The sequence below is a fragment of the Drosophila novamexicana genome, unplaced genomic scaffold (assembly GCF_003285875.2).
Source record: "Drosophila novamexicana strain 15010-1031.04,08,12 unplaced genomic scaffold, DnovRS2.1 tig00000193-arrow-pilon, whole genome shotgun sequence".
Classification (NCBI taxonomy): Eukaryota; Metazoa; Arthropoda; class Insecta; order Diptera; family Drosophilidae; genus Drosophila; species Drosophila novamexicana.
This window is the reverse complement of record NW_020824787.1, coordinates 6,963,524-6,986,693: the sequence shown is the minus strand read 5'-3', so window position 1 is coordinate 6,986,693 and position 23,170 is coordinate 6,963,524. Positions and strand designations below refer to the sequence as shown.

Sequence of the window (23,170 nt, the reverse complement as noted above, 5' to 3'; positions counted from 1 at the left end):
TTACAATCGATAATCCCATGCACAAATGCAGCTCAACGCAACGGCATTGGCGCAAATCCATTTTAATGAAATGCCGTAAGCCGCACAGATTATCCTTTAAATGATGATTATTAGTTGCTCTAGCGCTATTTGTTGTTCCTGCTGCTGCTGCTGCTGCTGCTGCACTTTCAGCCACAACAACAACAGCCGTCGGGGCGTGGAGCTTTACCAAAAAAAAAAAAAAAAGCTTCAAGTTGAATTTTAAATTTCGTAAAGCGACGTTTTTTTGTACTTTTCGTATGCCTTGGCTTTTATTTTTTTTTTTTAATTTTATTTTCTTAAACTTTTTCTTAACTTTCCACAGCAGTTATTAGCTTTGAGTTTTTTTTATGTTTTATTTCTTGTTTGTTTCATGCATAAATTTTGTAGAATTTTTGCAACGTTTCGCACACTGGCACGTGTTTAGTAAACATTTTTAAATTTCTAGCGAATTAAATGTGCAGACACACACACATGCACACACACACGCACTGGGGTGTAGTTAAGTTGGCTTGTTTTATACACAATTTTTGTAAAAAACTTTTTCGCATTGTATTTGGGGGCGAGGCGCACTGTTTTGTATTCGCTGCGTTCCACATGTATCCGACGACTGGAACTCCATGACTGACATTCACACACAGCCGACATTTGGCTTGAGCCAAGCGCAAACAGACACCAGCAGCAGGCAGCGGGCATCAGGAGCTTTCCTGAGCAGCAAGCTTTCAATTGAGCGACTGGAAGGCGTCGCTGCCAACTGCTTCAGTTCCAGCTAGGCAAATGCGTGAGTGTTGGTAAAGTTTGATTTTTAGTGGGCGCGAAGTTGATAACTGTCAATTGTGTGTGCACCGCAATTATGACTAGAGGCCACTTGGCCAGCAGGCTCTGGGCGTTTGAGTCCTTTCGCCTGTGTGACCGGCGTTTTTCTTTTCTTTTTTTTTTGGTTTGCCTCTTTCTATGGAGTTATCAAATGGCCGCTAAAATTGAAGAACAGAGCGCGTTATGGCCAAGGACGATTGGCTTTAACTTATGGCCAATGTCAGGCGGCGTTTGTTTTGAAAGCGAAAGCCATTATTATTGGCCTGGCCTGGCCGGGCCTGGCATGGTCGGGCCTGGCCTGGCCTGGCGTGGCATTGCATGCCAAAGTTTTGGGGTCGTAATACAGTCAAACATGCAAACACGCACAGGCAACAATGTTGCCGCTGCCAGGCACGCGGCTATACACACACACACACACACACCCATACATACACACACGTACCCACACGGACATGGACAAGGTGAGGTCCTTGTCATTTAACTCACTTGCCAAGTTGACCTTTTGTCGTGTGTGCACTTCACAACAACCAAAGAAGAAAACAACTTTATGGTTTGCCAGCTAATACCCAAGTGCCACGCCTTGAGCCAAAAAAAAAGAAGGAAATAAAGGAAAGGAAGAGGGACCCCCAACTACACACGGGCACGTGCATATTTGATGAGCTTATCAAGGGCTCAAAGTTATTGAATTTTAAATCGATACGTTTCCGGTGTAGCCAATTAGTTTTGCTAATTGCACTGAATAAATCATAAGCAACTCTGTGTGTAATTACAGAACGTACACGTATGCCAAAGCAAAGCATTACGTATACGCATGCACAATTGAAATTCCGCAAGGAATCACAACTGGATTGTGACTGGCACATTTGCATAATAAATAAGCGACACGGGCCGAAAGCAAATCAATGCAAACTCTCATCTTATGCATTATTTAGCCAAAGTTATCGCATGGCGAAATGCAACTGAGAAATGAATGACAAATTGTGCATCTATTTATTTCGTATTCCACAAAAAAACGAGCCATATAAGAACTTGCATTATGATTTAGTAGTTCGAACCGGCCGGTGCCGACAGAACACGAACCTCAACAAACTTTCGAGTTCATATATGAGAGACAGACGAACCGCATATAAAATATATAGATTTAATTGGGTCGGATATGCTTCCTTCTACACATTTACGCATTTTATGACAAAATATAGATAGTGAGAACTTAGGCCTTGTTAGATACAGTAAATATTTAAGATATCGACCTAAAAGATCTTGAGGGTAGAGATAAAAGAAAAACTTGACTTAGATTATTAATTGTATAAGAATAAATATTATATATTTTATTTTAATTATAAGTATTACTATAAATATAAATGTTTATTCTTATAAACTTCTAATTTACTTTGGCCAACGGGCTAAGTTAATAATATTGTTGTATTATGGAGTCATTATTATATGGAGTTTTCGTAATACATCTAATATGTACATATGCATACACAGATAGTTATGCATATACATATGTACATGTACATACATATCAGAAGAAAGCATGTATTCCTATAAGGAACTCCTCTTTTGATTGCAAAAAAAACCTTCAACATTTTCTATTGAAAGTCATTTAAAGGGGTGCAAAGCTTAATTTCGAATACTAGAATATAAATATAAAAGCATTTGATTTGACATATGACATCATAAGCTGCTCAGATAACTGATTGTTTTCTTAAAACTTTCCGAAAGTTTCTTCTTTTTCTTTTGCGAACGTCACTGTTATTATTCATATCAATCATGAATGGAATGAATCATTCATACATTGATGGCAAAGTTCAAGTTTGCTTTTTGGACAAGAACCACAAAAGATTAACATGCGCTCAGCTCGGATCGGCTCATTCTTCTAGTCCCTGTGCACACCCACAAACCTACACACGCACACACACATTCGCATATCTTTTTAAATTGTTGCACGCCTTGTGCCTAAGCAGCGCCCCCTTGAGCCCTTGCCCTGGGGGCAATCCTTGTGAAAAGTTTAGCATAGCGTTCAGGGGCCATAAGAGGCAGCGGCGGCTAAAGGGGGTACAACAAAGGCAAATGCCTGGCATGCGTTTTTCACATTGTTCCATGCGGTTGAATAAACACAAGCCGTTACACACACACACACACCCATACACATGCATTTTATGAGTTGCACACACACGCAGTGACACACAGACACTTATTCGCTCGCTTGCCTCGACAGGCTTGCAAAATAAACATTGCGGTGTGTATTTTGTTTGTACACACTGCGTATACGTAATGTAAGGCCACTCATTTTGCCTACCCACCTGGCTGACTGTCAGTGGCCAACGACACACAAAAGATACACACGCACACACACACACACACACACACACACACACACACACACACACACAATGCACGTCACACATATTGCAGCAGAGCTCAGCAGCCCGACAAGCCATTGTGGCAAAATGATTTAACCCATATCCTAGTTGCTGTCAGCTGCAGCTTCAGTGTGTTTTATGTTATTCCAACTTAAGAAAATGTTATTCCAGCTTGAGAAAATGTTATTCCAATTTCATGAAAAAGTCAGGAAATTGATTAGACAAACATAGTACATCAGTTAATTGATATTTAAGTTTATCTAGACCTTAAAATGATTAAAAATAGATTTCACACAAGTTTGTTTTTAAATTGAATGTAATATTATTTATTATTGTTAAGTTTATATTTCTGTTAAAGAATTTTCCTTCTTTTTAACATTTCTTCAATAACAATTTTGTTGAATTTTTGCATTATATAGTTAGTTTCCACCTATATTTCGAACGTAAGTGAATTAGTCCTGCACTGCAAATTCGTATTTTATCTTGATCCCAAGTCCAATTAGTTCAATATTTTTTATAAAATGAATATAAAATTAATTAAAAATTAAAATTTTATCTAATTGGCGCCTCGCTTAAAACACACAGAAGTTATTAATTAATTAATAACCCGCTTATTCCATTCGAGGGTTATTTTTCTGGATAGGATAGTATAGGGATTTTTAAATACAGATTAAATGGTTCTTTTGTATTAAACAAAGATGCTGATAATTTAATATAATATAAAATTCATAAAAAATGTAATATATATAAAATGTGTGTAGTGTATTTAACAAAATAGATCTCTTGTTAATTGAAATACGCTTTGAAAATCAAAAGAATCCAAATTTGACGATCAAATATTTTAATTTTTAATTATAAACTTTTTTTTTAATATTTGCTGATTTTGACCATAAACCTAGGGCTTTCGCTTCTTAAATTCATTTATTCACAACCATTTGGGCTTTTTAATCATTTGGGTAGATTTCATCAGGTGCAAATGTTTTGTGCAACCTGGTGGCGAGCATTTGGGTTAAAAGTGAACTAATTTGCATAGACCGCATGGAACAATGCGCAGGCGGCTGCACGAGGAGGTAACAAAAAGATTCATTAGGGCCAATCAGTGCACAGCGCGTCGTGGCGAGGGGTAGCAGGTGCCCAGAGGCAAGGGGGAGCCAATGCTGCGCCACGAGCCGTGCTGTGTGCCTCTGTGTGTGTGTAAACAGTTTTGTTGTTTGCCTTCTAAATACGCACGTTCTACTTTAAACAAAGCGTAGCGGACACACACACACACACTCACACAAGTGCTGCTCTGTTGTAAACAACATGCAGGTATGTGTGGGTATGGGTGTGCGCTTGCATATGTGTGCAAAACAAATTTAAACTTTACGCCCAAAGTTTATTTTTATGAGCAAAACTTTAAATAATGAAATTATCTGACAAGAACTTGAAGATGGGCAAAGCACTACACAAAGAGAAGCAAACGGACAAAGAGAGGAAGAGACGGAGTGAGAGAGAGAGAGCGAGAGAAAAATAACCAAGAGCGTAAGTTGTGTGTGTGTGTGTGTGTGTTTCTGAGATCCTTGTCTCTCTCACACACATTTATCCGTTTTGCTGCCTTCAGCAACCAATCAATGGGCGTAATTTATGCCTTTATTTGCCTCATACTCATTTGTACCTACTCGTTTTTGTTATCAAATATTTATTTACACTTGAGCTATAATAATTCATTGATGCATTGAATGCCAGGCACGGGCTCGCACACTTGGTAATCGGTCTCGGGCACGACCCGGCGACGTAAACGTCAGGACTAACCTTTGCCCGTTGTCCTTCAATGGCGCCGTCGCTGTGAAAGCAACAGCTGTGCGCTCTCTTTCTCTTTACTCTCGCGCTCTCTTCCACTCTCGGATGGTCCGTGTCCATATACCCCTCGTACTTCCATTGAGCTTTCGGTAATGGCCCAAAGACTTCCAGTTTCGAAATTCGTTGGCCGAAAGCTTCGTTATCAAAGCTGGTCAAATGTAGAGAGCATGGCGCAGGTATTGTCTATGTGACGTGGGTTGAACAATAGATTTTCGCAAATTCGAAGTTGAAATGTATAACAAAAGCAATTTTATTTAATGTTTTCAAATATATATAAACGTTCTAAGAAATTCTATAAAGATTTAAAGAAAAATATGTAAAAAAAAAATAGTTTTATACGATTTCAAATATCATTTTATTATTGTCCCAAAATAAGAAGTTGGTATAAAATCTCTTTCAAATCTGACAAATATTAGATGTAGAATCAATTCTAGAGATCAAATCAAATTGCAAATTGCTATTCCGCACGATAATCAGGCCACTGTTGATAAAATTATGGGAAAGAGCGGGATCTGGCCCTTAACAAGTCAACATTTTTTTTTTTTATAAACCCTACTATATAACGATTTCACCAGATATGAATGGATATATAAATTCTACATATTTTTCAATCTGTTTCTTTGTCAACTAGTTTCTGATTTAAAGTTGCGATGTTTCGTAGTCAGCCGGATCGAATTACTATATCGTATAATCTATAGCCGAAAAAAAAGTTCTTGTGTAAATAACTATTTTAATTTTCCAAATATTTTAATTAAACTCAGCAATTCCGATATTATTATGATGTTCCTTAAATGTTATTTAATATTTTTAACGTGGAAGTACCGAAAATTTCGATACTCTCTTGTACATTCGAACTTTTGCTAATCATTTTAATACTTTTGTAATGTTTTCGTTGTTTAACTGCAACTTTTTAATATTAACGTTAAAAGCTTCCAAATACACTCTTCAACTTAAAATAGATGCTCCGATTATGCTGAGTATGTTCTAAATTCAAACCATTACAAAAAAAAACCCGGTATTTGAACGAAACATATGATGCGATTAGTATATATATATATATATATATGTATATATATAAGTATAGATATACGCGCGTCTTATGGGAATCATCAGTCGTCAAACTCGAACAGAGGCTTGCCGTTGGCATCCCAGCTGTTTTTGCATTTCTTGAAGGCACAAACCAGATAAAGTGCTGAAAATAAATATGTATATATGAGTAGTTGGATCGCTGCGATATTTGTTAAGTACTCACTTGTTGCTTCCCATTCGGATTTGGAGAGCGTGCCCACGGGTCGAGAGCGCTGTGTGCCAAGGACTCGGCGCACATGCTCGAATTGGTCATCGCTGCCACAGCGATGGGGTTGGACCGATTCCAAGCCAGACATGCGCTGCAGCAGCTGGCGGCCCTGGGACATCGTTTCCCTAAAATAGTCGGCAAATGTGCTGCGCCTGACCAGCTGCAGTCCATGCCGGCGACCCAGTTTGACCAGAGTTGGAAAATGTACCAAGAACTCGGGACAATCGACAACGCCCTCCATATGGAACTGATATTTGGCACCGAAAAGCGGCAACGACTCCGTATCGCATTCAAATTCAATGCTATAGACATCGTTGCCAAATCGACGTGCATTCGGTCCGGCCGCTTTTAATCTCCTAATAATCTCATAGGCATCCGGTATGGTAGCTATAAAATAGCCACCCGGCTGCAGGCACTCGGCTGCGTTGCGCATCATGCAGTCGGCCTGCATGAGCGACTCGAAGCAATAGTGAAAGGCAAACTGGCACGAGACCAGATTCAATTGCAAAGACGCATCCTTATAGCGTTCACGCAGACGAACCATTGTCGAGTCGCAGGCAAAAAATTCGGCTGTGAACTTGTGCGCATACTTTGATCTCTCCGCACGCTGCAATATGTCCTGATAGCGACGCTGGCATTGCTCCACCGATACCTCGGCGATGTCTGTGCATATTAAATGCGATATTTGGGCTTTATCCCATTTGAGCAGATCCCCGCCTTTGCCGCAGCACATGTCCAGGACGCGCAGTGCATCGCCAACGCGCTGCTGTTGCTTAATTAATGCCATAAACTCGTTGATCAACTGGCTCTTGATCCAGTTGTTAAAGTTGCGCATAAAATAGATTTTCGACTTGTGGCGCTCCTTGCGTCCGGCCTCCTTCAGCTCGTTGTAGTGATGCGCAACAACATGTGTGTTGGCGGCGCCACCGATTGAATGCCTCCCTCCATCGCCATCATCGGCAGCTGTTGCCTCTGCATCGTCGTTGTCCGAGCTGTTTTGTGTAGTCGCTGGCTGTTTTGTAGCTGCCGTTGCCGCATTTGGTTCTGTGTTGGCATTACCTTCGCTTTCCTCATCGTCTGATAATTTGACTGGCGCAAATTCTTCGTCCATCACATTTTTTTCATAATTAACACTCATTTTATTATAACACAATGCAATTTTGTGCGGCCGCCGCTGAATAGTGGAAAATCTGGCCGCGATACTCTGCAACAGCTGTTCAAATATTGAGGCTGCCTATCGATTGTTATCGTCTCTGCTAGTGTTGCACAACGGTCTAGATTGCTTCAGGAGCCTAAAAAAGTAAAGATAGTAAACAAAACATACAAGTAATTGAAGAGATGAAAAAGTACAACATTTACATCTCGATTATACGAGAGGCTCGGTTTTGAGCAAACTATGATCAGCACACTTATTTTTCCCGTTCGTTATTTCAATCTATGAATTCTATGTTGATTTTAAAACATTTAAAGCACCAGGAACTTGTTTAAATGAGCATTTGTACTTAACATGTTTGTGGTCGTGGTCGTGACGTCACAACAGTTCAGCTAACATGCGTTACCTTGTACATTGCCAACACCTGTTTCACATGCGGCAAAAGTAAATAATTTAAATGCATTTCCGTGCATTTAATCGCGCTGTGCTCAAACTTTTGCTTACGAATAAACGCGGAATAGCGCTCGACAAACGCAGCATGGCCTGCAGCAGATATGAATACGTTAAGTCCTACGAACAGGACGACAGAATATTGCCAAATGTGTGGATTGTGATACGCATCGATGGCAAGAAATTTCACAAGTTTGCCAATGCGCACAAATTCGAAAAGCCCAACGATGAGAATGGTGAGCACACTACCCGAATTGAATTGCAAAATAAAAATAAGAACAAATAATGGAATGAAAATGTAACCACGTGCAGCGCTGAATGTGATGAATGCCGCCGGGATTGCAGTCATGCAGGAGTTCCGGGACATTGTGCTGGGCTACGGCCAGAGCGATGAATATTCGTTTGTCTTTCGCAAGGATACGACAGCCTTTAAGCGACGCGCCGCCAAGCTGCTGAGCTACGTGACGAGCATGTTCTCCAGCAGCTATGTGCTCAGCTGGCCACAATGGATGCAGCAGCCGCTGTGCTATGCGCCCTGCTTCGATGGCCGTATTGTGCTCTATCCGTCGGATGAGAATCTGCGCGACTATCTGAGCTGGCGGCAGGCGGATGTCCATGTGAATAATCTGTATAATACGGCATTTTGGAAACTAGTGCTAGAGTCGGGTCTGACCAATCAACAGGCGGAGGAGCGGCTACGCGGCACACTCTCCGCCGACAAAAATGAGCTACTCTTCCAGCAGTTTGGCATTAACTACAACAATTTGCCGGCCATGTATCGCAAGGGTACGATCTTGCTGCGCAAGCGGCTGCTGCTGCAGGATGGAGAGCAGGAGAAGGGCAGGCAGGCGATAGTGCCCATACATGAGGATCTGATTGGCGCCGCGTTCTGGCAAAAGCACACCGAAATACTGGGCAAATATGTGCCGGGCACACATGTGCCGTCAAGTTTGTGCAGACAGCTTGAAGCTCAGCTGCAGGAGAAGGCCACAATCAGCTGAGTTTGGACTTATGACAATAGTTTAATAACAAATTATTACAAATACATTAAGAGCAAAGCAAATAAACTCGTTGCAACCACATGCTGTGTTTAGTAGTCATCGTCGTCATCATCTTCGTCATCCTCACTGGGTTTGCTGACGAAGCCAGCACTGCTGCCCCCGCCGCCACCGGCGGCATCCGTCTGCTGTCGCTGGATTAGCGCATTGCTCTGCTGCACGGCGGCTGCCTGCATGCTCATCCATTGTTGTTGCTCTTCGCGTGCCTGCTCCTCGCGCGCCTTGGCGAACAGCTCCTGCTGCTGCCGCAGCAGTTCCTCCTCGGGTATGCCCAGGTTTTCCAGGCGTGTGCTCTGTCTGCGCCGTTTGGCGGCCACCTCCTTGCAATCGTGCAGCACCGCCTCGGCCTCCTGTTTGTAATCGCGAAAGCCGAGCCGATCGAGTGCCTCGAGCACATGCTCGGCATTGATTGTTTTCTTGCTGCGCTGATTGCACACCTCGTTCGCCTCGGAGCTGATCAGGTGTATGAATTCGGAACAGCAATTGAGTATCAGTTCGCGACTTTCGTTGGCCACGCGCACCGTGGGCACCAGCTCTTTAATTATTTTATTGATGCTGGCCCTGGGCAGTGTTAGCTCGTCGTCTTCGGCATTGGGTGGCAAAAGCTCCTCCTGTGGATTGGACATTGCGCGCACGAACAAAATGTAAACAAAAGGCGTTGATAGAAAAATAAATAACAACGATGCTGCTGCTTCTTGCTGCTAGCATTTGCAGTGCTGCAAAATCACAGAGAAACATAGATATATCGATAGTACGATGATTTCAACATGCTATCGATAGCAAAACATCTGTTTCAAAGGCAACATTTATTAATTGGAAAGTAACAAATCGGCATTTAAAAAATAAAGTTTCAGTATTATGGGCGACTACGATTCAGATGATGAAAAATCACAAGTGGAGAAGCTGCGCTATGCCAAGGTGCCGCGCGGCATGTTTGTTAGCGGCTGGGACGATGACACCGACGAGCTCATCGAGGAGGACAAAAATCCACAAGGTACAAATAAACAGTATACATAAAAGAAAAATATAACGAAATGATTAACATGCAGCCAGCATTGAACGCATGATATTGTGGGCCGTCGGTGAGAATCGCATTAGCGAGGTTCGCGAAATCCTACAACTGGACGCGGACAGTGTCCACTCGCGCGACAACGATGGTTACACGCCCCTGCATCGCGCCTGCTACAACAACTTCGTCGACATGGCCAAGCTGTTGCTGCAGCATCAGGCAGATCCAAACGCACGCACAGCACTCGGCTGGACACCGTTGCATTCGGCCTGCAAATGGAACAATGCCGATTGCGCCCTGCTGTTGCTGCAATTTGGCGCCGATGTGAACGCCGAGTCGGATGGCCAGCAGACGCCTTTGCATATTACGGCAACCGTTTCCAATTGCCGCAATACAGCCACTGTGCTGCTCCTGGATCGCAATTTGCAGGCGCGCAAGGAGAATAACTCGGAGGAGACAGCCGCTGTGATTGCACGTCGGACTGGCATGAGCTATGTGATCTTTGAAATTGCCGACGAGGCCTACGACTGCGATACGGGATTGATTGACTAAAATGTCGTTTATTTTATGAAATATAATACTTAATATTAGTTTGGTTTTATGAGTGCAAAATTATGTGTTTCATTGTGCTTAACTGGCCGGTGCCGGTGTGCGCACAAAATGCTCATAGAATGACTTCGTATAGTTGACCATCTCATCGTGCATGGCGGCGGGCACAAAATATGGATTACCCTGACCGCCCTCAATGGTGCCCTTGGCCGTGTAGCGCATATAGCTGGACACTGTTGTTTCTGGCGGCAGCACGGCGCCATCCTCAATAACACAGCAATCCTTGAGCGTGCAGCGGCGACCCTGGAATCAATCAAAACCCATTTAATATACGTGTTATAAAACTTGTTAAAGCTTAAGCTGTCCACTTACGATGATGGCATTCTTGCCAATGTACACAAAGGAACCAATTATGGCCGCAGAGACCACAGCGCCCTCGCCTATAAAGACATGATCGCCAATGTGCATGGGAAAGAAGGCGATGCCTTTGCTAAACTGTTTATAGGGCGGTCGTATCACAGAGTTTTTGCTAATCACACAATACCGTCCGGTACGCACATTGGCCAAATCGCCGCGTATTATGGCCCCGCTCTGTACAATCACCTTGCCATTGAGCACAATATTCTGGGAGCCGCAGAGCACCGTGTGGCGGCTCACCTTATTGCCGGATGCCTGGAAGCAACAATTGATGAGGTCATCGGAGCGAAACAAATTGATTAGTTTCAGTTTATATTTATGGCACATAATTACTACGCACCGTTTCAACGTATTCATCTTTGCTGTAATAGGTATCCGCAATTTCCATTATTTGCAATATGTGTGAATTAGCTTAATTTTATTTGCAATTTATTGTTTGCGTTTGCAGTCTCACCAGCTCAGCTGTTTCGATAACAATTATATAGACATTGCGGCTGCTCAGTGTGTATTTGGCGTTGCCAGACTGTGTGCCTGCGCGTTGCCAACCACTGCTAGAACACTGTTAAGGCAGAACTGACTGTTACAGCAGCTGCATTAATAAAACAATTTAGTTATGCATATATTTATATACATTTTAATTGAGAGCTATATTTTTGTTTTTAATTAGGCGCATGCTGCTGTTTGCTTACAATTATAAAATGCGGGTGCATGGCAAATGCAGGTGTTTAGCCCATGTTAACCCTGAACTTTGCATGCAGTTGGCAACTGAGCAGCGCTGATTAGAACAACAATTATGCTTACTCTCGTTGTTGTTGTTGTTGTTGCAGCTGCTGCACATTGATTAGATCGTCTGCTAAAAATATTTTTAAAAAAATAGACATGTACATAGATTTCTAGATAAATAATTGCACAATAACTAACAGCTGAAAGTGACCTCAGGCATGCCACATACAAAGTTTCATTTGAAACTTTTGTTTTTGTTATTATTTTTGTACGCGCTTCAATGATGCTCCAATTAAATTGGTCTTTGTATAATCGGGTCTGCCCGGCCCCATTCGGCCTTCGGCACTCGGACTACACGCTCGAATGCCCAATGCCCTCCAGCTGGCCACATTCGCTAATTGGCAGTCCGACTCTAATGCCAGGTTCTGCATGCCAAAGAACATTCATAACCATATTTATGGTAATCCATTATGATATGCCCACCTTTAATAATACGACGTATTGTTGTGCATGTAAATGAATTTGTTTTGCCATTTCGTTATGGGTTCTGCGTTTTAAGCCATTCGATATTCAACTGAGTCGCGACCTTACCAATAATTCATTTGGTCAAGCAAATTGCCAGTTGACCATTTGAACTTTTGGCCAATTCATTTACAGCAGCCACACAAGAAAAAACAAAAAGGAGGTAATTACCAACTGGCAATTGATACTAAATCTGGCTGATCTTTGTAGTTAAGCCGCCAGTTGAAGGCTTCGGGGCTTGCCACCTTTGGCCTAAGGTTATTAAACTTCAACTTGAAACCTGCTAAAGGTTAGAAGCTGTTCATGTTCAGCTTTTAATTGAAAAGCAAATGCAAGCAAACAAACAAACACACAATTGAACAATGATCAAACAAATAAACACCACGAATCAAATTTGTTTGGCACTCGAAAGTGTGTGTTTGCTTTTCTTCAACTTGAGTTGATCTATTCAGAATTGCCGATGTTAGGTATTATACAGAGAGTCTGTGGAAGCCCATAGAATAAATTGTTTTTATTTTTTATATATATTATTAATATTTTTAAATTATTACTTAGTCATTTAAACCCTTACAGTATAGAAATTAAGAGTAAAATCTTACACATCCTTTTTCTAATTGTGTTGTAAATCGTATAAACCTTTAAGAATAACAGACAAAGCATAATCGAAAGAGAAACAGAGTGCGTAAATCGTCATAGTAGGCGGACGATGAAAGACAGTCAAAAGAAGCAGAGGAAGATAGAGAAAGAGTGATAAAGTCATACGTTTAAAAATTACAGAAAATGCAGAATATAAATTGGAAATACTGAATAGTTTTTGCTTCAAAGGCTCGCCTTAAGCCAATCGTTTAAGGAAGAGGCTCAAAAAGGAATTGAGCATTTTTAATTGGCAGATTTAACGAAATGTTGTGTGTGTATAGAGAGAGGAATGGAGAGGGAGAACAAGTGAGTAAGGTAGAGTGTGGGAGGAATAAAAAGTGGGGGAGAGAGAGAATGAAGAAATTGAAATTTAGTCGACAAATAAAATGAAGATAAAATGATGAGAGATAGAGATAGAAGTAGTGTGAGAGGGAAAAAGAGAGAGAAACGGATAAATAGACAGAAAGAGAGAGTGAGAGGAAGAGATAGAGAGAGAGAGAAAGAGAGAGAGAGAGAGAGAGAGAGAGAGGGAGAGGGAGAGATTAAAGGAGAGTCAGGAATAAGTAAAGAGAGAGGGAGAGAAAAACAGTTTAGTTAGTACCCATATGAAATATTTACTTATCTAAAAATAACCATATATACTTTTAATGTACATCGTTTCGTCAATTGCTATTATCTTGAAGACAAATTCTGGCTCATCTACAGCTGCTGAAACCCAACAAAATAAATATCAATTGATGGCTGCCACAAGCCGACCTTGACCATGCCGCAGCAGGCATTGAGCGCTGCCAATCTCCCTGGTGGCATCTATGTAAATATTTACAAAGCTACATCAACGATGGCCTTGATGATAGCGCTTGCTGTTGTTGTTGTTGTTGTTGTTCGTGTTGTTGTTGCTTCTTCTGCTTTTATCCATATTATTAAGAGCCCAAAAGCCCAAAGCTAATCAAGTTTTAAATACACGCACTGCACATCCGCCTGGGCAGACATCATCCAATTCTTCCAATCTCACGATCTATTTGCCATTAAAGTTGATTTTTACTATTATTATTATTTCTGTTGTTGTTGCTGTTGTTGTAGCGAGCGTGCGCACAGCTTCAGTTTGTTTGTTGTTATTGTTTTAGTTGTTGATTTTGAGCGTTTTAATCGTTTTTCAAGTTGCTGCGAGGCAAAAACTGAAGTGTGCCCAGGGGCAAAAACACAAAAAAAAAAATCGCTAACTTAAAACAATCATAAATAAGCGCATAATTAATAAAGACCGCAATTGAAGTAATGCTTAAGAGATACAGTGAAAGCTCTCTGGCGCGGATTACAGATTCTTTGGCCCGAAAGAGATGCCAACAAAAATGGCAAAAAAGTATAAAAATGAATTGTTTTTATAAAACAATTAGTTTGGCTTAAAATTGGCGCGTATTGTAGATAATTTTAAATTTCTTGCAGCCTTTTAAATTTTAAGAGAAAGTTTCCTTTAAAACTGATATTAATAAATCAAAGAAATAAACATAAAAAAATTAACTAATTAGTGCTCAAAAAAATGCTGATTTTTTGTTAAGCTGCCTAAACCGTGCTCAGAATCCATCTAAGCTGTCCGTTCGCAGAGCTTTCACTGTATATCTATATATATATATAACGATTTGAGTCGATGTCGCGCCGAGAACAATGCAAAATTTGTAATAACAACAAATCAAATTGACTCGTAGCTGCAATTAAAAATTAAGAAAATTGTTTCATTGAATTCTATTGCGCACAAGGTGAGGCGCGGCATGGAAAGGTGAGCTGCGATACGGACGGAGGCAGACAACAATTGCACATAATATTTTCACCTTTTTGCATGCAGCAAGTAACAAGTTTTTTGCTCAAGTCTTTTGTTTTAATGCAGCATTGAAAATCGATAAATCGTTGCCTGTAATTGACATTCGCTCAATACAGAGTATTGTGGATATTCTGAGTATTTTGATTGGCATAAGTAAAGCCCAGCAATGGCCCAGCTATCTATAATAATAAATAAATAAAACCCTAAAGATCTTGACTTGTGTTTTGTAAGATTGATAATACGAATAAAACTGTTCCGAACTACGGTTTTTACTTGATTTTTAAAGAGATTTTCACGGAACTTTTTTGAATTTTAGAAATGAAATAAATTTTAAATAAATCAGTAAATAAAATAATATATTAATAAATAAAAAATTATAGATAAAGAATAAATATGAAAACGTAAATAAGTAGATAAATAAATAGGTAGATAAATAAATATTTAATAAATGAATAAATTAAAATTTAAGAAACAAATAAATAAATACATAAATAAATAAATTATTAAATTATTCAAAAAATTAAGTAAATAAACAAAAAACCAACGAAATAAATAGATAATTAAATAAATTCATAAATTAAATATTTTAATTGGGGATTAAAGTCCGACATAAATAAAATGTCTAATTTGTTAAAATAATAATAATACAAACAGTATTTATATCGACTCAATATATTTTCGTGTCCAATTAGAAAAATTTTCTCTTTTCAAATACGTGACTAGAAATGTTCTTATATTCAAGTGTTTTCCACTCACTTTTGCCTTCAAGTCTAGCAAAATCCAAAAGTATTCAGAATATGCGTCAGTCGGGGCCGCCAAATAAGGAAGTAATCAGTGCGAATGTCAATTACACGCAACGCGTGGTATACGTCATAAATAAGCAAGAGATTGCGTATACGCCATGTAAGTGTCGTATCTGTTCGCCTTGGGTTTTCAGCTCGTATCAAATTCGTCGAGTGCGTATGCGCAGCCGCGTCGCGCACACATTAAATTCATGAAGTTCAAATACGGACAGTAAATGAAACTCGAAATTGAATTGAAAATCGAAATCGAAATCAAAATCAAATGTTGCTAGCGAATTACGCGGCATGCATGCGACGAGGACAGGCCCCTACGCCTTCCCTCGCATGCCACAGCGGCTGCCCCCTGAGTCTAAACGCCCCTAACAGCATATTGTGCATGCTATATAATACTGTTCCTCAATAGTATATTAGCTGTGTTATGAGACTTAACGTGGTTAAAGATAAATTTATAAAATTTTCAGATAAATATTGAGGGTAAACTATTTGGAATAAATTAAATAAAAGTAAATAATAAACTTTTGCTTCATCTTAAAATTTTTGATTTTTTTTTTAAAGAATATTTATAATATATATATTGAAAACATTTTAATAGTATTAGGATAAGTTTATATATATATAAATAAAAATATATAATAAATAAAAGGAAATATTAAAAAATTATGAACAATAATAAAAAATACTAAAAAATAAATCATAAAAAATAATAAACAATATCAAAATAAGTGCATCATTTAATTTAAATTTATTAACAAAATAAAAAACATATATACATGTATATATATATATATATACATATTTATAGTTTAAATCTGTTTATTATTTTCATTATTTCATTATTTTTTATTTTATTTATTATTGTTTATAATTTTTTAATATTTTTTTATTTATTATTTATTTTATTATTTATTATTTTTTATTTTTATTTTTTAATTTTTATTTATTTTTCATATTTTAAAAATTGTTTTCTAATATGATAAATATCCTTATGTTTTCAATCAAAAATGTATTCTGGCTTAGATCAGATCGCGCTAAGAGTGTATATATGTTCAGCTGACATGCTATACATCATTCTGCAATTCGGTATTATTACGTTTTGATTGAACGTTAGTGTATACGCAATTCGTTCTGCGAATTGTTGACTTTCAACAACATTCTCCTGGCTTAGATCAGATCACGCTAAGAATACTAATCTAGTTGACAAGCAATGTAAATATTAAGTTTTTAACAAAAGTTAGTGTATACGCAGTTCGTTATGCGCATTGTTGAATTTGCCGCTTGTGTATTTTGATTTGGATTTCGCTTGTTTTGGCTTTGGCCGCGCCGCTTCGTGCCGCTCGCCCAAGGTCAAGTGCACGATAAATGTGTTTTATATATATTGTTTCTTACATTAGTAGCCAAGTTTTTGTTTAATTAATTTTTAATATTTTCGCCGTGCAAGTCACTCGCTTCGGTTTGTTGTTGATGTGACAAGCGGCACGCAATTTGGGCGTTGCTCGGCTAATTGCTCCGCCTGAGCTTTGACTTAGGTGTCGCCCCTTCACACACACCTGGGAGGTGTCTGAAATGTGTGTGGCCATGATGGCGTTTGGGGTACGGGGGGTGGGCTGCAAGTTGCTCATCTAATTTATTAGGCTGTTTCATAACTCTTAGCTTGAATGTTATGTGTGGCTTTATAGGGCCTGCTAGGGGCAAGTGCTTGAACTCTTTTATTTTTAGCTATTTAACTAGTTTTTACACCTTTTTTTTTTTAAATTGAATATTAATTTAATTAATTTTTTACATTTTTTTGTTTGAGTTTTATTTGTATTTTAAAAATATTACTTTTAAATTAGTTATTTTTTCCTTAAAAAATATACTATATTTACACATAAAATATATTTCCTGTTTCCTATTGATCCTAGAAAAAATTCTAAAAAATCATTAAACAAATTATAAACATTTTAAACAGTAGCCATTAAATCTGGTTTTCTAGACAAATCGACCTTCATATTGATTTGATGCCCTTGCTTGTGAATAAAGAAAATCCCATTGCTGCTCGTCTTATCCGAATATCAAATCGCACGTCGCGTATTGCAAAAATTGTTTTCCAATTAAGCACCCACAATGGGCAACTAACAACTTCCTAGCCAAATGCGGTGCACACTTTGAGCCAACCTTCGCGCCGGCTGGCCATAATAAGCCGGGCCAATGCTCCACATAAATGGTAGCTATTTTATGAGCTATACCAACTGAAGCGTGTTTGGTGTGTGTGTGTTTTTTTTCTGGTGTATTATAAGACCTGACACATACGCAACTTAATGGTCAATCATTGTCAATCAGACAGTGGACCACCCAGGCAACCAAGCATCATTTCGACAATGACACTGAGAGCGCCAAAGAGAAACCTTTAAAGTTCACTCAACTTCAGAGCTCAAGAGATTTAATTGGCAGCGGAGATATTATATACATATAGAAAAGCATTCTTAGCGGACAACTTGATCTTGAAGAACCTCTAAATGCATTTAATCAAGGCAAAAGCTGCACCCAGAAAACTGGAGAATTCTTAGCTATCTATTCCTGATCTATCTTAGCTTCCAACTCATCTATGCCAAAAATTCGTAAAATACCATAGTTATTTGGAGCATAATATGCTCTAGAACTTTTTTGCAGGGTAACTGCTAATCGAGCACTTTCGGCTTTGCAAAATTCTGATTTGTTAATTAACGCTTATCAAAGTCGTTGAAATGGTCAAGGCAAGAAAGTCAACCTTTAGTCCATTTAATCTCATAATTTGCAAAAGCTCTAATTGACGGCCTGCCAAAATAGAGACCCTGCCCAAAAATGCCAAGACTTGGCGCAGCCTTGCCCCTGGCATACAAATGGACAAAGCATTTTAACTCAAAAAAAAAAATAAAAAAAAATACAGTTTCAGGTTCAAAGCTATTAGCGCCCGCATGCAAATTCGATAAACCGATCAAAATTGGAACAATCTGCCTGCATGTTCAACACATAAAATAATCAATAAACAATTGGCTGACTTGTTGTTGCTGTTGTTGTTGTTGTAGTTTTTGTTTTTGTAGTGGTTGTCGTGCGTCGTCAGTCTCTTAAATGATACCCTTGCCAGGGGGTATTATAAATATATCTATCTGATAGTTCCTAAACAAACGCATCAAAATTGATTTGATGTAAAACTTAAAAAATGGTTACTTTTTTTCATTTAAAACAAAGTTTCTTAAAATCAGATAGATCAAAATTTATTCACAAGGATAAGTCCGCCTAAAATGTATCTTTGAATTTACATTTTTAATTTGATGTAGGTGCTCCTAGTTCCCGCGCAGATCGAGTTTGCTTCCGATAATCGATAGCTTACTCCATTTCCGAGCAATCGATAAAAATCGATATCGATATCCTGTTTTTTGGTAAATAATAAGAGCTAGAGTCACCAAACTTGACATATAACTTCTAAGATAGAATATATATATGCATTTGATGTTGGAAGAAGAGGGTTCAGGGTATCCCCTAGTCGGGAGCTCCCGACTAGAACCTCTTTATATCTTTGATTTTTATCTTTGATTTTGTTTTCTAAAACCAAGTTTGTTCTACATTAAATTGGACTTCTCTTTACTGAAAATTTTCGTAGATCCCACATATATATTATATTTAAGCAAGTTTTTAGTAGACACATTTATATTATATGCAAGCGAATTCTTAGTAGACGAATGAAGCAAAAAATAAGTATAAGTACACTTAGCTTACAAACATTGAAAAAAATCAAATTTGCGCAAGGGCATTTAAAATTCGTCAATTTATATTTAACGCATTGTTTTTCATTTGAGTTTGTTGTTTTTGTTATTATTTTATGACAGCTGACAACTGTTGCCTACCGTTTTTTAAATAGTTTTTATTTTGTAGTTGTTTTTTTTGGGGCCATTTCGTCTGTCGATTTAGGCTTCTATTGATCGATTCGCATGTGCCGCATGCGAAATCAGCCTCGGGGCATGGTTAGCGGCAAAAAATAATGATAATAATGTTTTAATTAGCAGCGCGAAACATTGAATGGAACTGAGGTCGACACGAACGCGGTTCTAGCCAAAGCCAGCCACGCCCCGGCGAAGAGCACAAAATATAATACACAGTGCACAGTGCGATTATTATTATTATTATAAAAATAATTATAAACAGCCAGCTGGGCGCATTCATTATTCAAGTTTCACACAATAATTTCGCGCATTTATTATTAGTTTTTTTTTTGTTTTGTTTTTAATTTGTTGCTGTGCGACGTTAAGCGCGCACATTAACAATAAACCAAACGAAAGGAAAATCTTAAGATTGTGAGGGGCAGCCCAATGAATGCCTCAGTGAGCAGAACCCCCTCGCCTTGCCCCCCATCCCCCTACTTTTTGCACAGTTAATGCTGGCGATGAGCGCGTGACACGAGTTTCCAAATAGTTACGAATTTTTGGAGCTTTAAATATTTCAAATATTTGTACTGTATTTTTTATAAGATTTTTGTGTTCGGCCAGCTCTATTTGATAAACTTAATTTTATACGTTAAGAGTTTTGTTTAAGAGCTGACGAAGTGGAAGATGATTTTTGTCCCTTTTATGATTCTCGAGGAGAAGCGAAATATATTTGAGAAATTGGAAAATTGTGCTATTGAAAGCTCAACAACTCTAGATTCTAACCAATTTAAAAACATAAAAAAAATTTAAACAAATGCCAAATAACTATAAATATTGTATTTCACATTATTTTTCTATATAATGTGTTTACCTCTTTAGTATTATTAATTTTTTTTTTTGATTATAATATCATTTGATTGAATGTTATATGAGTTATATATAATATATTTATATATTTTTATACCTTGAACCCATCTAAAATGGGTATAAGGGTATATTGTATTTGTGCAAAATGCAAATGTATGTAACAGGCAGATGGAAGCTTCTCCGACCCCATAAAGTATATATGTATATTCTTGATCAGCATGAATAGCCGAGTCGATCTAGCCATGTCCGTCTGTCCGTCCATCCGTCCGTCCGTCCGTCCGTCCGTATGTATGAACGCAAGGATCTTAGAACCTATAAGACTTGAAATTTTAGATGTAGGTGCTCCTAGTGAATGCGCAGATCGAGTTTGTTTCCGATAATCGATAGCTTACTCCATTTCCGAGCAATCGATAAAAATCGATATCGATATCCTGTTTTTTGGGCAATTTTGGTAAATAATAAGAGCTAGAGTCACCAAACTTGACATATAGCTTCTAAAATAGAATATATATATGCATTTGATTTGGAAGAAGAGGGTTCAGGGTATCCCCAATTCTATTTGTTGTGTTTGAGTTTTATAAATATAATATATCATTTATTTTTAATATGAATAATATATATTTTTTTAAATTTACATTAATTTTATAATATGTTTGAATTTAATATGTGTCATATATTTTGTAAATTTTTTTTAATCTTCATTATTTCTTCGTATCTATCTACCTTTATTATTTTTTTAAGTTTTATATGACCTATATGTTTTTTAAATTTATTATAATATTTATTAAGTACTATCTCACTATACTATCTCACGCATTCATCGCTAGTGAAAACCACAGAACTGACGTAACTATTTTCATTGTTTGGTATTGTGTGTGCAGCTCTCCAGTTAATAATGTTTTAATACAATCGTTAGTTAGTTAGTTCTTGAACCCTGGGGGGCTTGAACGTTGGCGCACAACCATAACTAATCTGTGCTAGTCGATTCGTGTTGCATAGAATCTTGACATGAGGAAGCCATTTGGGTCGCTTTTGTGTAATGGCAGTAATTAGTGGCATATTAAATGCCATTAGTGTGAGTGAGATGGCATTTCTGATCATTAAAACTATACAGATTTGTAGAAGAAGAAGCAGAGTTACAAATGTTAACAGATTGTTTTGCAAGCCGTTGGGAATTCAGGTGCGTCCCGAGAACTATAATTATGCAACTGAAATTGGCCTTGAGTTGGGCTTAAATAAATGTTTAAATGTTATTAAATATGAGTATATAACATGTTAAGGAATCAAACGACAACAATGCAAATAAATAAATAAGTTAATGTTTAAATGTATCAAATGATAATTAGCTGAAATTAAAAAAAAATAACATGAATTAAATGAATAAAAATATTAGTATATTTTGTTCAAGTAGTAGGAAGCGTATTTAGTTTTTATAATTTAATATATATTTATTATGAGTTTGTTAAATGTTTTTTTTTTTTTTATTTATTTATATATATTTGTTCTGTAGAAGTTTTTGTGCCTGACTCACTTTTGTGTCTTATTGTATTTTGTTCTTAATTTATTTTCTAGTAGAAAGTATCCCTGACTCATTTTATATATATTTTTTTTATATTTAAATATATATTTACCATTAACTTATTTAGTTATAGTTATTTTCTGGTAACTCTTAGGCCTGACTCTTTGTATGTCTTGTTACATTTTAGTTTAAAAATTTATTATATATAATTTGTGCCTGACTCACTTTTCGTCCAGCTAAACGTGTAATGTTTTTTTTTTCCACAGATTTTCTTTATAATAAATGTCAATAACAACCAGTTCACTTTGGCTACAAAAACTATATCACAATTACAGTCGACTTTCATAGCATAAAACTCACAATCATTATTGTTATTATTATTATTGTCATAATTACCTGTTGCCCTTCCCGAATGCCCCACTGACCGGTGTGTATGCGCTCGACGCTCACCTTGAACTTGAGCAAAGTGCATTTAGTTATAAATATAGTAGTGCCACGATTCCCTTTCCCTTTTTTTCTATTTTTTGATTTTGTTACATGTATTTTAAACGTATGTTCCCCCTTTGAGTTGACTTATGAGTCACATTGAGCTTCAGCTTCTGGATAAAAGTAATCCGAGGCAATCGTAACAGTTGGCGCGTGCGATGAATTCTGAACATGAACACGTAGCTTGATATGTATACACTGTATTTATACATAATATATTTGTTTCAGCTATTAGTTTTGGGTCTGGACGGACCAACGACCGTCCTCGGCATGTTTTGTGCGCATTCCAAGTCTCGACAAAAAATTAAACTGGCGACACATCCGTATGGCATTTATTTCACGTTCTTTTTATTTTGTTTCGTATCTTGTCGCAGTTAACATGAACTCCGGTAGCCGCTTTTGCGTAGCTCAGAAGTTTTTTAATCTTTTAATGATTCATTTACTTTGATGTTTGCACACATCAACAATATTAATTTTAACAAATTTTCAAAAAGGGCATTCAAAGTCGTGGCTGCCCCAAACCAACCCATACAGTTGCCACTCTGCTCTTCTGCTTGGGCTCCAGTCACTGACCGTGGGCGACCTTGTGCGCCAATTTAGTTAAATTATTTTGTGGTAGCAGCAGCTGAGATTTTTCATGGACCTGGAACTGCTGGCGTCTTTTATTATTGATTATTGGAGTTCAAGTTGTTTTATGCTGCTCTCAAGGCAATCATTTAGCATGGAAATGCTGCTAGAACAAAAGACTTAGGCTACGAACTTGACGCAAAGGCATCGATACTTTCATGATGGGCTTCTTTTCTGGTTCCTATTGAACAATTTTTGTTAGTTTAGCAATAAATATTAAATTGTCCAGAACATGATCATAAATTTAGTCGACTGTCGGTGGTATATTATGAATATTGGTCTTTAATCTTAAATCTTGTGGTCGCAGCCAGAAACGAGTTT

General features: G+C 37.9%; 5 protein-coding genes across 6 annotated transcripts; 2 read left to right on the top strand and 3 right to left on the bottom strand.

The window, feature by feature from the left end:
- Window positions 1-5,375: 5,375 nt before the first annotated feature.
- Window positions 5,376-7,784, bottom strand: LOC115758349 (mRNA cap guanine-N7 methyltransferase). Of its 2 annotated transcripts, XM_030698931.1 has the most exons (3): window positions 7,696-7,784; window positions 6,292-7,628; window positions 5,376-6,231 (listed from the first exon to the last, which is right to left on the bottom strand). In XM_030698931.1, exons 2-3 carry the CDS (start codon window positions 7,472-7,474, stop codon window positions 6,149-6,151), a joined length of 1,266 nt encoding a protein of 421 aa, XP_030554791.1. In that variant the 5' UTR covers window positions 7,475-7,628; window positions 7,696-7,784; the 3' UTR covers window positions 5,376-6,148. The 2 variants fall into 2 exon arrangements, with proteins under 2 accessions (XP_030554791.1, XP_030554790.1); XM_030698930.1 differs by having other exon boundaries at window positions 6,292-7,712.
- Window positions 7,785-7,918: 134 nt separating this feature from the next.
- Window positions 7,919-9,004, top strand: LOC115758350 (probable tRNA(His) guanylyltransferase). Its single transcript, XM_030698932.1, has 2 exons — window positions 7,919-8,175; window positions 8,252-9,004. Exons 1-2 carry the CDS (start codon window positions 7,947-7,949, stop codon window positions 8,938-8,940), a joined length of 918 nt encoding a protein of 305 aa, XP_030554792.1. The 5' UTR covers window positions 7,919-7,946; the 3' UTR covers window positions 8,941-9,004.
- LOC115758352 (protein Dr1) lies at window positions 8,952-9,746 on the bottom strand. Its single transcript, XM_030698935.1, has one exon. The coding sequence runs from the start codon at window positions 9,621-9,623 to the stop codon at window positions 9,030-9,032; it is 594 nt and encodes a 197-aa protein (XP_030554795.1). The 5' UTR covers window positions 9,624-9,746; the 3' UTR covers window positions 8,952-9,029.
- Window positions 9,747-9,790: 44 nt separating this feature from the next.
- LOC115758351 (ankyrin repeat domain-containing protein 49) lies at window positions 9,791-10,596 on the top strand. Its single transcript, XM_030698933.1, has 2 exons — window positions 9,791-9,991; window positions 10,047-10,596. Exons 1-2 carry the CDS (start codon window positions 9,856-9,858, stop codon window positions 10,556-10,558), a joined length of 648 nt encoding a protein of 215 aa, XP_030554793.1. The 5' UTR covers window positions 9,791-9,855; the 3' UTR covers window positions 10,559-10,596.
- An 8-nt stretch (window positions 10,597-10,604) lies between these two features.
- On the bottom strand, window positions 10,605-11,458 carry LOC115758353 (dynactin subunit 5). Its single transcript, XM_030698936.1, has 3 exons — window positions 11,313-11,458; window positions 10,928-11,227; window positions 10,605-10,858 (listed from the first exon to the last, which is right to left on the bottom strand). Exons 1-3 carry the CDS (start codon window positions 11,358-11,360, stop codon window positions 10,637-10,639), a joined length of 570 nt encoding a protein of 189 aa, XP_030554796.1. The 5' UTR covers window positions 11,361-11,458; the 3' UTR covers window positions 10,605-10,636.
- Between the last annotated feature and the right edge of the window lie 11,712 nt (window positions 11,459-23,170).

Bases quoted from the DNA above. Each gene is read 5' to 3' on its own strand.
- LOC115758349 (XM_030698931.1), bottom strand. From the start codon at position 7,474: ATGAGTGTTAATTATGAAAAAAATGTGATGGACGAAGAATTTGCGCCA. The intron at 6,232-6,291 runs GTGAGTACTTAA...ATTTATTTTCAG, and splicing joins ATCCGAATGGGAAGCAACAA to CACTTTATCTGGTTTGTGCC.
- LOC115758350 (XM_030698932.1), top strand. From the start codon at position 7,947: ATGCATTTCCGTGCATTTAATCGCGCTGTGCTCAAACTTTTGCTTACG. The intron at 8,176-8,251 runs GTGAGCACACTA...AACCACGTGCAG, and splicing joins AAAGCCCAACGATGAGAATG to CGCTGAATGTGATGAATGCC.
- LOC115758352 (XM_030698935.1), bottom strand. From the start codon at position 9,623: ATGTCCAATCCACAGGAGGAGCTTTTGCCACCCAATGCCGAAGACGAC.
- LOC115758351 (XM_030698933.1), top strand. From the start codon at position 9,856: ATGGGCGACTACGATTCAGATGATGAAAAATCACAAGTGGAGAAGCTG. The intron at 9,992-10,046 runs GTACAAATAAAC...ATTAACATGCAG, and splicing joins GGAGGACAAAAATCCACAAG to CCAGCATTGAACGCATGATA.
- LOC115758353 (XM_030698936.1), bottom strand. From the start codon at position 11,360: ATGGAAATTGCGGATACCTATTACAGCAAAGATGAATACGTTGAAACG. The intron at 11,228-11,312 runs GTGCGTAGTAAT...TGTTGCTTCCAG, and splicing joins AAGATGAATACGTTGAAACG to GCATCCGGCAATAAGGTGAG. The intron at 10,859-10,927 runs GTAAGTGGACAG...GATTGATTCCAG, and splicing joins TTGGCAAGAATGCCATCATC to GGTCGCCGCTGCACGCTCAA.